This window comes from Magallana gigas, chromosome 1, assembly GCF_963853765.1.
Source record: "Magallana gigas chromosome 1, xbMagGiga1.1, whole genome shotgun sequence".
Lineage (NCBI taxonomy): Eukaryota > Metazoa > Mollusca > Bivalvia > Ostreida > Ostreidae > Magallana > Magallana gigas.
Genome location: NC_088853.1, coordinates 47,938,646 through 47,954,241, shown reverse-complemented (window position 1 = coordinate 47,954,241; position 15,596 = coordinate 47,938,646). Strand labels below are relative to the sequence as shown.

Below are 15,596 nucleotides of genomic sequence, written 5' to 3'. Positions count from 1 at the left end.
CTATACATTACCAAATTGCTACAGTTATGTTTCAATTGAATTGATGCAAAGCTATAAAATGTATATCATATACAATGTTCCACTGGGTTTTTTAAGTTGAGTTTTCTGCTTTCATCCTTTTTTTGATGGTTTTTCTTAATTATTTTTTTATCTATTTTATCATTTTGGGATATATTTTTTTAAATTCCTTTGAAACACATACAAGTACGGAATAACGTCAGACAAGGGAGCCAGCAATAAAACAGATATGTGGAAGAAATGTCAGGAGGGCTGACTGGTCGCGGCCATTTTTAGACTAAATTAACCTCCTATGGAAGAGAAGCTTTCTATGATAAAAAAAATACCCAGGAAAATGTAAATTTTAGCGCTAATTCTATAAAAGTACATTATTTTTCTTTAGTAAATGATACTTTGGCTTCAAAAAAAACCGTCAAAAATTTTAGACTGTAAATTTGATTGGTGATTTGTTGACATTTCAGCCTCATTTTCAATAAGGCCAGCTTTGCCTTTTATTACAATTTAGTTTTCTCTTCCATCTATGCAATCATGTGATCGATGATATGATAGATCATTTACATAACTCACGTTATATCATTGGTTTTTAAAAGAGACATTCAAAAACAGATTTCATACAATGTCCGCAACCGATGCGCGGATCCAGAGGGGGGGGGGGGGGGGTGGTTAGGGGTCCGGACCCCTCCCCCCCCCCCCTGTAAATATCAAATTTCTTTAAATTACATTATAAAATTATCAAAAATATGCCTCGGACCCCCCCCCCCCCCCCGGGCAAACTCGAATAACCCCTCCCCCGGAAAAATTTTCTGGTTCCGCGCATGCAACCGACAGAAATGCATGAACAACAACAAAGGTTTTGTGTGTTTGTGTGTGTAATAAATCAAAGATTTATAAATAAAACCTTATATATGCATATAAATGCATATTTCACAGAGAAGAGGGTAAATCCTTGTTCACTTATGTGTATTGATGGGACTCGCAAGTAACACAAGAAATCAAATCCTGCATCATTCTAGAGTTATCTCGCTTTGAACTAGGACTCTTATGATCGACTTTATTTAAATCCCCATTCGTTATAATTACATAATTATATGACAGGTGTTGGCCGACATTCCCCCGTAACCCTGTCTCTTAATCCTCCCCGAATAATCCCCATAACAATGTCTCGTGGTTACCTGGACAGGTGAATTTGTCCCAGGTAAAACAAGACAATCAACAATGCTGATAAATTAACATTGCTCAATAAATTAATAAAGTCGGTTTCTTCGTACTTTAACAATTAATGTATTTATTTATCTTTCTAAAAATAGGCGCGCTTTTAATTTAAACCTCGTCCGTGAAAGTACGTATTTTCATTCAAAACTTTCCTAATACAGAAGAGGTATTGAAAATCCATTTAAAATGATTGAACATATATCGCCGATCGAGCGAGCACGGGCCAATAATAAAGAGATTCCTCGGTCATAACATCCTGTGTACGCTCTCAAGACCCGGGACACGGATTATTTCCTCAGCTAATCGAATGTGTCGATTATCATAAATTCCGCTGTAAAAGGTATGTTGATGAAATTGACCCATTATTTTAATTTCGATATCAATATTTCATACCCGGTGATTATACATACATGTAATGATAGATTTCCATCCAACAGTTTTGTTTAAGTAGCACAATAAACTAATCGGATTTTAAACTACACGTTAAATTAGACTCTCTAAGTGTTTGACATTTTCCTCTGAGAGAGAGAGAGAGAGAGAGAGAGAGATGAGAGAGAGAGAGAGAGAGTATGGGGGTATTGGTTGGGAGAAAAGGGGGTGGAAATGGGATATAAAAAAAGAAAAGAAAATGGGCTTCTTTGGGCGTTACTTAAAAGGTAAATGAATTGGCCGATGTAGAACTGTTTACCTGTCGTCTTTCTGTTTTTGTTTGTACATGTATGTATGTAAATGTATATATTAAATATACAGATCAAGTTACATTTAAGCGCCCCCTCCCTTTTTCAAAGCCCGACACTGGCTATGTCAGCCTTTAAATCTCTCTCTCTTTCTCTGTGTACATGTACCGTTAGATGTGCTATGAGAGTGCATGCATCTATACTAACCTAACGGCCAGATAGCGAGACCCATCACCCTGATTCATCTATCGATCGGTAAAAGGACTTGTTTCTAATGTCTTCCGTGGTCCTCACTTAGAGATTGCATTACTTGTGTTTTGACTGGATTCTTAAAAAACAATATTCAAATTTGAACCGAACTTTGAAGGTCTGTTATAATTTTTTCTTCAATATTTTCCTTGCGTAATTTCTCTCTCTCTCTCTCTCTCTCTCTCTCTCTCTCTCTCTCTCTCTCTCTCTCTCTCTCTCTCTCTCTCTCTCTCTCTCTCTCTCTCTCTCTCTCTCTCTCTCATCGTCTTCATAACATATTTGACAGCGTTGTAAGAGAATCGGAGTCTGTTCCTATTATTAATGTTTAAAGATTAACAGGAAGGAATATAGAAAACATCAATGCAGTTGTATTTGCTTGCCATATCATCACGTTTATCATATTGAGCTTGGCTTTTTTAACAAAATCTAATTATAAAATGAAAATCAAATAGCTATTATTGGTATTTATCAAAATAACTCCATTTTGTGTAAACATGTTCAAGGGTGTGTGTTTGAATAGGCCTAACCATTATATGGCATTAGCATTGATTCTGTTGTTTTGTTCCGCTGGTTATTTGAGAGAGAGAGAGAGAGAGAGAGAGAGAGAGAGAGAGAGAGAGAGAGAGAGAGAGAGAGAGAGAGAGAGAGAGAGTCCAATATAACCATTAACATTTTTAACAAGTATAAAAGGGGAAAAAGCTTTCATTGTAGAAAGAATTCTTTAAACATGCGCGCATCACTTGCGAAGTGAAGAAATTGTTATTGGCGATGAAACTTTTAATGTTCACAGGTAACAAGCCATCGATAAAAGGGCCATTCATAAAGCTTTCATAGTTTCAATTTCCCGAACAAATTGCCATTTTCCATATCCAATGGCTCGTATAATCATCTTCCAAATATATCATACATTTCTCGCAGCGAGGCGGTAATCTGTGTACTTGTAGTGGGGGTAACAGGGAGAAAGTCAATCGCAATTTGGTCCCTATCAGCCATCATTTTGCGGTTGCTAGGTAGAGGTAAACAATAGGTAGACCTGACGAGTTTAGTGCCTGTATCAACCTGAATTTATATTTGTTTTATATTACCACGGGAAATTTACACATAGCATCAATATATCGCATTTTAGATGTTTTTTCATAGATTATGTATTTTTCTTCTTTTTTATCGATGATGTTCGGAGACCCTTTTTAATGATAGTTAGAGAGAGGTGATATAAAGATTCAAAGCACAATACAGAACCCAAGCCTATACCGAATTAATAGTTTCATCCCATAATTAAACGCATTCCTAAAATTCATTTTTTAACTTTTTCGATGAAGTATTTATCCCCAATTCTACTAGCATTCATTCCATTAATTATAGTAAAATCAAGACAAGCTCACTTATGATTTTATTCTCCTTTTTTGCAAAAAGAATATTGAGTATAACCATAACAGAAAAGTGAGCTTGCCCATGTATAATGGTACCAGAACCAAGCATTATAATTATACGTAATCTCATGAACTCATAACTTCCGGAGACCTATAACGTCTTGTATTTTGCTTGTCCGCAAAGAATAAGAACGTTTAACCTCACCCTAATATCCTGTTAGCTCTAAAGCTCTATCATCAAGAGGGTTAGAAGGTCGCGGCCATTTTTAGACATTATTAATCTCCTAAAGAAAAGAGCAGTGTAAAAAAAATAGCAAAATATGAAAAATGTCCAAACTGAAATATCTATATTATTTTCTTTACTAAATGTAAGTTTATAATTTAAGTAATCAAATTATATCTCAAAAATAAAGGAAGATCTGATGGTTAGTTTTTTGACCACCCAGCATCCCTACCCCCCCCCCCCCCCCAAAAAAAAAAAAAAGATTATCTGGTTTGCTGTAAATTTTTATTATTTATCAACAAACGTTACAGTTAAATGGACCACGACCATGTTCACCCGTTCGCACCTCACCCAAACAACATAACACAACAGTATCTGGTCCTATAACCATCCCGTTCTGTTCCCGCGAGGAATTAATAAACAGACGAGATATGTCAGGCAGTGCTGGAAAAATTCAATATAGATCTCAAAACCAACTCTCATTTCATGCAAATAAGTTGTAACAATCTATGTTTCGCATCAGCAGATTTTTTTATCACAGGGTCGCGTTTCTCCAATTTCATTTAAATATTTTATTGGAAAAAAATGCTAGCATTATCTTCGAGTTCATTCCATGCCTTTTAGCTTTTCAGCATAATCTTTTTGTGTAGAATGACTTATTCAGGTATATAGGAAGATCGATGAACGCAGAGAGATCTGAGTGTATTATTTCAACACAATTCATTACAGTACTTTAAAAAAATGACGGCAAAAGCTGCATATACCGACACTGTTATATTCCGCTTCCCCTTCTACTTTGAATTCAGTTAGAGATCTACGCGAGGACCTGCTTATTCTGATTCAAACTTTTTCTTCAGTACAAGTAAAGGGTTTGACAGATAAGCTAAGTGTCTTTTCTTCCTGAAAAATAAGACACGACTTGAACCCCTCCCCCCTTCCCATACACGTGACCCTTGATACATAAATAAAAAATTTCAACATTTCCTAAAAATAATTTACAGCATTCCAAATGCAAAATCCCAAAATTCAACGTCAGTCTATTGGTCATTATACATTTCCTTTTAAACGTGTTTTTGAAGAGAAATTTAAAGAAGATTACTGAGAATACTTTTGTAATCGTAAAAAAAAAAAGAGAGAGAAAAAGTTGTATATCATTTTGCTCTGTGCAGTTCGTCATCTTTATCAAGACTTTGCGTGTTCTTGAAAAGGGAGTAAATCTCGACACGTTTGGTCTGATTTTTTTAAGAGTAAAAAAGACAGTTATTGTTAACGGTTGATTTTTTTTTTTTTTTATCCAGAAACGGAGAATAAACCCGGACGATGCCCAGCGAACGGAAGCACGGGGGTCATGGGGGTCACGGGGGTCACGGTCGCCATGACCACGGCGGAGGTCACGGTTCAACGAAAACAAGTAAACGTCCATCTTCCTCTGCTAAAAAACGAACGGCCCCTGCGGAAGATAAAGAGGAAGAAGTGATAGCATCCGTGCAGTCAGTAAACGAGATTAACGGTAATTCTCGCGAGAGCGGGGGAAATGACATCACAGATGAGGAGGAAGTGACAAATGGACTCAAAGCGGAAGAAGGTACATCAGAAGCAGAGGACACTGCAAAAAGAGACGAAGACGATGCAAAACCGGAAGTGACGATAACAGAACCGGAAGACAGTGCAAATGACGACAGGGAACTCTGGGCGGAGAAATCGAGAGAAGATGATGGATTTAACATCCGCTCGTTTAACGACAACATTCTGGAGTTTACGGAAATCTTTGATTCTGACCGCTACAAGAATGTGGACGAGGATTACCCGGTGGAGGATCTAATAGGCGTGGTGGCCCAGATCTCAAACACCATCGAGGAATTCAAACAGCAGACGCAGAACAGCCAACAGCAGCTCGAGGGGCTACGAATGAAGATGAAGCAAGTCAAGGAAAACATCCAATTCAGTGTATCCCGAAAGGCTTTCGATATCAGAACAGGTAAGAAATCTTTAATGTTATGAACCACAAACTTGAAATCACGAATTACATGTACCTAACGCAGTTGCGTTTTCCACAAAACGCAAAATTTTAATAAAGTCGGAATTCAGTGATGCTTGAAAGAGATATGTTTAACTGACCAAATATAACATATTTCATTATGATTGTGATAATGATATAATAGTACAGTACTATATTGATGTTGTCTGACAATAAACTTAGCCCATGGGGATGGTATTATAGTAGACTGTATCTACATGTATGATAATTAATATGAAGTTTATAATGCTAGAACTTAGTAGTAAGTTACATGTTGGTGGTACATATTGTATTGAAGATATGAAAATTGATAATGATGATGGCAGTGGTATCTATTTCTTTGATGATGATGATGATGATGATGATGATGATGATGATGATGATGATGATGATGATGATGATGATGCCACGTTTCTAGTTTAAATTCGAATGATACTTTATCCTCGATTTTTTTTTAATAATTTAAGCATGCCATATATTGTCATGTGTTTGGTCATTTTTCTTTGGGGGGGGGGGTGATATTTTTGTCTTGTGGCCCGAGTAGTCCCATTCATTCAACTACCCCCAAACAAATATCGCACAAATATTGACAATGTTCTCAGTACAAATATTGAAGTACTTCATCCAGTCATAGAGAACAGTCTGTTTAATATTCTCTAATTGAATGTATGCGTTCCAACCAGCTTACAACAATAACTAAACAAATATTCGCGAAATTTGACAGGTTGGCAAACACATTCGATGATTTGATTTTTGCTTTCGATTTGTTTGTTTGAGTAGTACCCTATAAAATAAAGCTCAGGTCTTTCCATGTGGTTTGATTTTGTTTACTAATAAGCAATTCAACTTGATTGAAATGAAGCATTTTGATTTCAGAGTGCTCGTAATTTGAGATAACCATTGAATATTTTGTACTTACTCTTTCCAGCTTGGGTTTTAGCAATCATTAAATTTTTATTTCCAGATTTTTACATATAAAATACTCGTCTGGTTTTAATTTAATTTCTTTCCCAATTCAGAAACAAAGATACGAGTTTCCGTCGGTTTAATATTCGATATAGCCTTACTACCACTTGTGTACTTTAAGAAGATAAATTTTTGTTTCCTCATTTTTATATGCATAGACAATATATCCTCTTACGTTGACGATTCCTCTGCACTCTCACCCCCCCCCCCCCCTTTCCCCCTTTAATGCCATTAAGGAGGTCAGGTGAATAACAAAAGCACCATCAGATCTTTGACATAATTATGATATTTTTGGCCATAAACTATCATTTAGTAAGGTAAAAAAATCCAAATATTTCAGCTCTAAAATTTCAATATTTTAATATATATTTATACAGAGCTCTTCAACTCAAGGAGATAAATACAGCCTAAAAAATAGCCATGATCATCTATCCCTGTTAAACACCGTATCGGAAACGACTGTTCATGTCGGCCCATTTTCTCCGATCGCTCGTTTATTAGTACGGTGTATATATATGTAGACCCTTACCCAGCGACAGTTCTGTTGTACCTGTTCCTGCTGAGTCCCGCTGTTAAATCGGGTCAGTAAATCGTGTGGTCCTTACAACCAGAAGATCACGGGCTGTTTATCTATCTCAACACAACATGATAGGGGGAGATCGCGTCCTGGGGTAGTCTTAGAGGCCTCTAGTGGTGTTTACAAAGATATTGAAAATCGTTCTCCAGAGTCAAAGTGTTTGTTTGAAGGTCGCTTTAATGGAAGATAACAGGAATGCAGAGCAGTTGATTGCCAGTATTGAAAAAACAGTGTCAAACTAATGGAGGGTAGATTAACCCAAACCTCCAGCTCTATTAGAAAACGCACGGCTCCTCAAAAATAGAACCAGAACAAATAAATAAATAGAACTGAACTGAACTAATAGAAGGTATAGATTAACCCAACCCCCCAGCTCTATTAGGAAAAGCCCGGCTCCTCAAAAAGAGAACCAAATACAAATATTAAATAAAAAAAACTGAATTCTATTTTTATACTACGATTGACAAACGATTGAAAAAGTTTAGTTCAATAAATAAAAATCGTATTTGACATTATAATAATCATCGCGCTCACGTTAATTATAATGATTGTTAAACCCGGTATTGTTATGGTTGCATCACTATCTTCTTCTTCTTCTTCTTCTTCTTCTTCTTCTTCTTCTTCTTCTTCTGTATTGTTATGGTTGCATCATCATCTTCTTCTTCTGTGATGACGTCAACAACTTCTTAATAAACGCTGTTTAAATCTATTGTCGTCAGACAACACAGATAATAAACGTAGCCCATTTTGGCGAAAAATACCCATCGATATAGACACGTGGTAGTATGTTTACCTGTCAACAGGTAAATTGTTGAGGGACAGTTTAGGGAGTGGTCCTTGGCGGGAAATCAAGAATTGTTTTGTAAACATGTCAAAAGTAGACTCGATGAAACACAAAAAGACACAGTTCATTAAGCAAAAAAAAAAATCATTATCTTTCATGTAAAAATTAATGGAGTGTTTTTTCTTTACTTTAAAAGTAATTGTATACTGGGTCTTTTTCTTAATATTTCTAGTGGAACGTGTTTCTTTTTTTCTTTTTTTTTTTTGGGGGGGGGGGGGTAGTGAAGAAACATTGTATCATTATGAATCCTAGGTCTATATAAAACGAAAGGTGATCGAATGATAAATCAAAACTGTTGCTCTTATTTTGAAATATAGATTTTTAAAGTCACTGAGAAACATAAAATTACTAAAATGTTATTTTTTTTGTTTGCCATTTCTATCATATCAATAGAGTGTATGAATTCACATTTAAACTTTTATATATCAATTGGCAATTTTAACTTTATTTATGAGCAATAAGTGATTTCTGTTCTGGAACAGCACAGGAAAATAATAAGCCATCCATTTTCACTTGAACAGAGAAGCAGGCTTTTGATGTTAGTCAAGGTTCCACCCCATAAACTGCAAAGTTGATTTGTTTCGAGGAGACGTGGGGAAATATTCGCGTTTAAAAGATCGGGAAATTTCAGTGATGGCGTTGTAATTTCAACTCATCCATTAACTCAAGAAAAACAGTCAATTTAGGCTTTTAAACAAGCACCAGCATATTTAAATATTTCAAGTGTTCTCTCTCACATTCTAAATGATCATAGATGTATTTGCCCCAGTTTACGTCTGTTGTTACGTGTGTGAGGGATAATTTAATATCGGTCAGTTGGCCTTTGCTAAATATTTGTTCGGCGTTCAGCTTTAACGTTTGACGGGACTTGTTCTAATTTCATACACCCGCCTTGATATCAATACACGCTTTTCTGTGGATTTTTCTTTTTAAAAAAGAGTATTGATTTATAAAAAAAAAATTCTCGTAATTGTAAGTAGTCATTATTTCATTTTTTTTCCTTTTGGTAGGGGGGGGGGGGGGGTCTTAATTTTGCAAATTTACAAACATCAGTATATATAGAATACCATTCATTTTTCTTTGTAAAAATATGAAAAATTAATCGATTTGTTTTTGGCCGCAATGTTTAACTGATGCATTTGTGAAAACTTTATAAAAGTTTTGAATCGGTAGTTTTTTTATTCTTCTCCCTCCTCCATTTTATATTTGCATAATTGTGTCATATTTAAACATACTAATATGCAGATTGATATGTTGCTTTTGTAGCAGTTCATTGTACATGTGATATCGACAAAAAAGCTGATAGAAGACTAGTATAAACTATATTTTTCACCAATTTAATACAATAATTTTTTTTTTATAATTTATTTATTCATTTATTCATTCATTTTGTAAATTGACACCCTCGATTTACGTTTTTTGGTCTTTAGTTCATCACAATTCAGTAGGAAATCATTTTCGTCATATCTGCACATAAAACAAACAAAATGGATTACAAAATAATCTTATTTCTTAAACAAAGTATTTATTTGGAATTAATAAAAGATCATTTGATGCATATTCAAGTATAGATTTTTTTTTTACTTATCTTTATATTTGTTTCCAAACTTGAATTTTTATCGTTTGCAGCCTTAGACCGTCATCCGAAACTAAAATGAATGTAAGAAACCAACAAAGTTTCAGTAAACATTCCATTTATATACATGATTAAATCTAAATCAATATGAATTTTACTTTAAATGAAAGGGTACATTAGATGGCGTTCCGGGGAATTTTAAGATCTTGTGCGATCCGACTTAATCCTAGTTCCACGCCCATCTGTTCTGTCGAACTCATAATGTGACACGCGCAGATGTAGAGAGAAGTAACGGACACCCCCCCCCCCTCCCCTCCTGAAAAATTCAAATTTATTAAATTCTTAAATAAAGTAGGATACCAAAATTGGACATCGGACGGGAAAAGTGTTTCTGGGTCCGCCCATGAAGTCTCTTTAGATTTCTATGGTGCAAAAATCTAGCGAAATATTCTTATTGTTATATAATTATATATTCTATTTTATCTATTTTCAGATGATGACCTGCAAAGCGTCGAAGAACGAGAGTTGACCGAAAAGCTAGGTAAACTTAATGCAGAAATTGCGAAAGCCAACTCTGATCTGTCCGAGGCACTGAGATTATCCGCTGAAACCGAAAGCACAGCCGTCCGGGCTCAGATAGCAGCGGAAAGGGCAAAGGAAGAGGCGAAACGAATAGAGGAAGAGGTAGAGTTGCGTGCGCAACAGGAAGAGAGGAGAAAACGCGAAGAGGCAAAAAAGATGGAGGAGTTGCGAAAGCAACAGGAAGAGGAAGCTCGTAAACAAGAAGAAGAGAAAAGAGCGAAAGAAGCCGAATGGAAGCGGCGGGAAACAACTGGGACGGAGAAAGCCGCAGTTTGGGAAAACTGGCCGGCACATGAGTAAGGGACCTTCGTTAAGTTAGTTTTAAAGGGTGGTATATACTCTGGATCTTCTGTACCTTTCTTCTGCAATCCCTATGAATCTTAATTTGAAGATTAGCATGAGATGTATTAATAAAATTTTAGAAATTGATTTTTATTAAAAAAAAACACTAAAAAAAAAACCTCAGTTATAATCTACCGCGGATAAAGACAAGCTATCGTTGCACTTGATATGATTTAAGAAAGAGAGAGAGAGAGAGAGAGAGAGAGAGAGAGAGAGAGAGAGAGAGAGAGAGAGAGAGAGAGAGAGAGAGAGAGAGAATTAACAATAACATGTGAAATTAGAATACCAACATAAGCGTTTTCAACAATTTAGTATATTAAACTGAGGTGTATTATAATATGGATATACATTAAAATTAATTTAGATTTTAGTTTTAATTATTGTATATATACATTGTAATACATTTCAGCATTTTACAAGAGGATTTTAAAAATACAACAGGATTGTTGTAAATTCTTCTGATTTCAATGTGTTTAAAACACGTGATTTTTATAGACCGTTCTCGAATTTTAGCTGATTTTTTTTTCAAATTTATTCAATATAATTTCAGAATGCAACTATCGGGTAGCAGCGATCTTGCTTGCATTATTCGCGGCAAACCTAACAGCTTTGATGAGTCATCAGTCACGTGCAAAGAAATTGACCAATTAGATATCGACCTGATATACGGGCCTCAAGAAGAACTGATGGGCAGCATCATTCAACTTGCTCCTACGTCAGAGAACATTAAGTTACAGGTTATTATAATTATACTATCTAGAAATTTTCTTGAACGTGGCCGTGTGATCAATAACTTATAGTCGAGACAACCACTGATAAACTAAAAATATTACATTCTCACTTGCATTCTTCTGATAGACTATTGAAGTAAACAATTCTGTTTATTTACCAAACTCTTCTATATTTGGAGGCTCAAAAATATTCAATATGGTCATGGCCTACTTGCTTCATTAATTAAAAAATCTTGTTTCAAAAGATTAAAAAGTTAAATTCAACGTGACCCCATTTTAAGCTTTCATTTTCTTCAGTCCTCAAACCATAGAAATGTAAGTTTCAAATTCAGCAAAAATTTAATTTCAGCAATATCAATTTTAAATCTTATTCAAACACTTTTTTAAATAAAAATGTAAGATTAACCTTTCTATGCATCTCAAAATCTGGCAACATAGAATGTGTTAAGAACTTAATTAAAGGTAGAACATTTGAAGTATTTAAAGTAATATAAATATAAAAAAAAGTTATATGGAAAAAAATTAGCAATGAAGTACGTGTAAAAAGAATTTGTAGGGTTTTAAAAATTAATCTTTTCATTGATTTGACTTGAATATATTTCTCTTATGTACACAAAATCCTGTCTACATTAAACAAACTAATAAATGTCAGTTTATATTGCCTATGAATGATTATTCCTCTTCATTATTAGCATTTAGCAGAAGAAGTCACTCATAAAAAAAAACGAACATCCGGCTTATTTTATCACTCAAACTCTATTCTAATCGTTATCGTTGATTTTTTTGGCCTCATCAGAGATTATTTTTTTTTCGAGTATTTCCTGCAGGATTAAAACAAAACTTCAGCAGAGTTATTTACATTGGGACTGTAGCCTCTTGAGATAGTTTATGGGGACTCTCCAAATCTTTTGTTTTTTTATCCCCTACTGCTAGAAACGGGTCATATGCGGCCACTCGGCGTTATTTCTGACTCTCAAGAGCAGGGACATATATTTGTATTGTTAAAATGTCGTTAGAGAAGCCCTCACTTGAGTTTGCTGTAAATCTTTATAAAACGAATTTACCCCCTTTTAAGTGGCAGAATTTAGAACGCTCTGAGATATGTCCGCATAGAGTGGTTAAATGCTATATAAAGACGGATTTTAAAGGCTAGAATAGGCTTCATCCTTATCGTTCATAACGATGTCACGATATGGCACCAAATAATTTGGATGCAATTTGGCATTGTTAATTATTCGTACGTTTTGTAAGCAATACAAATTAGTTGAATTCAAACAGTAATTATTTCAAATCAAATTTAATTTAAATTTGAATTAAAATTTTGATAAAACAAAAAAGATGGAACAAAAATGGACGTCAAAAATATAAACAAATATGTCTATCTATAAACTCTTATAACTATATATTAAACACATTAATAGTTTTAAGAATACCGAAATAATAGGGATCTGTCCAGATTTTATTACATGTATCTGAGTTTCATGCAAAGTATGTTGAAGTACAACATATACGATGTACATTTAACTACATGTACATGTACATTGTAATTTATATATAATATTATATATTTAATTATATGTAAAATGTATCTGTTTTGTGAACTAAAATGCGTTCATATTTTACGCGCTTGTCCATTTTCCCAGTTATTAGTTCATCATTTACTTCTATCGTTTATTTCAGAGTCCCATTTACGTGGCTATTCCTTTCACAATTTCCCGAGCGAGCGGTCATTCCCGAGAGGCCTTTGTAAAGGCGGACATTAAAGGAGAGTGGCGAGAAATTCCGAGTACGGAAGTGACGTATGACAACCATAAGGTGTATATTCAACGTTTCCCATTTTTATTTTTATTTATGTTTCACAGTTTACCTTTTATACCATAGATTAAATGGGGGGGGGGATAAATATTTGTTTTGGGGGTTTTTGTTGGTGTTTTTTTTGGCGGGGTGTTCCAGAAAATGAAAAAAAACAACAAGAATTTCAGTATCATTTTAATTAAGATTTTACAATCTTTAACTCAAAGCCTTTTACTTTTATGGTCAATCGCGTGATAAAAATTTCGCGCTTTCTGCGCTGTGTATTGTGTATAATTTACAGAAAATTGTTTCAATGTTGTAAAACGTAAAAGCAGAGAAAAAATTCAGGTGAATAGTATATTATAATTTTGTTTTGAAAAAGTTCCTAACAATGAAATGTGCCTTTAGAGAAAGAAAATCTCTGAATAAACTTCAGGTCCATATTTCATAGTAGAGACGGAATGCTCTGTTATTTTAGTTTAAATTTATTGCTTAAGAGAGCTGTTAAACTCTCAGCTTGTTAAAATGGGTCGCGATTTACGTGCAAAGGGGAAAAACTCTATTGTTCTTTAAGTAGCGATTTCAGTTTCAATTTAAAAAAAAATAAAAATAAATGATCGAAAATCAACTAGTTTTCATCAAGCCCCCCCCCCCCCCCCCCCCAAGGAAAAAAAGAATCGTAATGAGATGAATTCCGATTCAAATACAGTTCTATAATGTCCCTTGGGAAATACTGAGTATTCACTTTAAATGTTATTGTTGATGTAGGATGACATTAACTTCCTGGGATTATTACCCGCCACAACATTTCCCAAATTATGTGACTTTTTTTTTCTTCTGACATATTGATCTTTGACATCACCCTTTAAGCAAACGCTATGATTTATCACTTACTTTTTTTTCTTATTTCACTATATTCATGAACAGTTCATGTATTTTTATATAGGATTTGAAATTCGTCCAAGTGGAAATTAAAGATTTTCTGACACTAGCAGTGATGACACGACTGAAGAGAGATTACGTCACGTTTTCAAGCGACCGTCCAAACTGACGTCATCGTGTGACCACCGAATCACAGTAACGGTTGCCAGGGACACATTCTACAGAAAAGAACACATCTTACTTCAGGCAAGAGACCATATGTCTGCTTAATTTGAAAAAGAAGTGCTGAGGGGTAACATAATGCATAACATACTATTGATTGTAACGACAAGAAATAAATGCCATGATCTAAGCAAGAAAAACAGAATCAATGTTATGGGGGGCTTTTATTAAACAATTTTTTCCAGCCAATTAAGAAGTGCGTTCCAAAGAAAATAAATTATATTTAAATGTATCTGAAATGTAGCAAAACATAATGTTATATTCATACAACATTAAGCCTTTATCCTCACTCTTTTCTCAGAAAGTACAAAAAGTATCCCCCGGATAAATGAAAAGAGCCTCCCCCCCCCCCCCCCCCAAAAACGCCTTATTCTACTTTTAAAAAGAGTAAACTAAACTACATGCTTTTAAAGAACTGATAAAATGGAGATTTATATACATAGAAAATGAACAACAAACAATTCTAGATCCATAGAAAATTCCATCACTGCAACCCCCGAATGATAGCTATTGATGCCAGTGAATATTTGGCTTGCATTTTTAAACATGTCGATATTATTGTCATTGTTCTCTTTTCAAGAAGAACTCGATGTTGCATCGCAAGCTGGGATGCTTTAGAGAAACAGAATACACCAATCAATGATTTATTTAATGTATTTTGACATCTACTATGAAAGAGTCTTCCTTACAGAAAAAATCATTAACGCAAATATGACTTTTGTTTTCTATTGATCTGTATTAAATAAAATATTCTAGTGAAAAGATGGATGGTCTTTCTAGAAATTGAATTGTTCTACATGCATCAAATATTTATATAAGTATGTGAAATCCATAAACTCATAATATTGTTTATACGATACATGAATGTTACAAGCGAGGATCTAGAGTAGGTTGGGGGGAGGGGGGTCCGAAACCTCCTGACAATAATTAACCTCAAATTCCAAAAAAGTAAATTTACCGAACATGATCTTCGGCCACCCCGACCCCCCCTTTTAGACAAACAAAATAACCTATCCCCCTGGAAGATTTTCTGATCCGCGCATGCGATTGATAAGGACTCAGTACATGCATATTTTTGAAATTTCCGACCAACGTTATTTTATGTAAGTCGGTGCTCTGTCTTTAGGTACAGCCGGTAGACTCGGCGACAGTACACGATCTCCAGTCCAAGAATGGGAACTGTAAACACCTGCTGGCCTCCAGTCCCATCCTACAGACGCAGTGGAGTCCCACGAGTTCCACAAACCCATAGTGGTACTTCTCCTCTCTCTCTCTCTCTCTCTCTCTCTCTCTCTCTCTCTCTCTCTCTCTCTC

At 34.9% G+C, this 15,596-nt stretch overlaps 1 protein-coding gene across 1 annotated transcript; it reads left to right on the top strand.

Annotated features, from left to right (window-relative positions):
- Window positions 1-2,057: 2,057 nt before the first annotated feature.
- Window positions 2,058-15,536, top strand: LOC105337912 (caldesmon; the record flags this gene model as incomplete). Its single annotated transcript, XM_066069103.1, is given in 8 exon segments — window positions 2,058-2,274; window positions 5,048-5,727; window positions 10,223-10,607; window positions 11,204-11,390; window positions 13,065-13,199; window positions 14,125-14,206; window positions 14,209-14,306; window positions 15,409-15,536. Coding segments are annotated over 7 exon segments (1,671 nt in total). The 5' UTR covers window positions 2,058-2,274; window positions 5,048-5,069.
- Window positions 15,537-15,596: the final 60 nt, after the last annotated feature.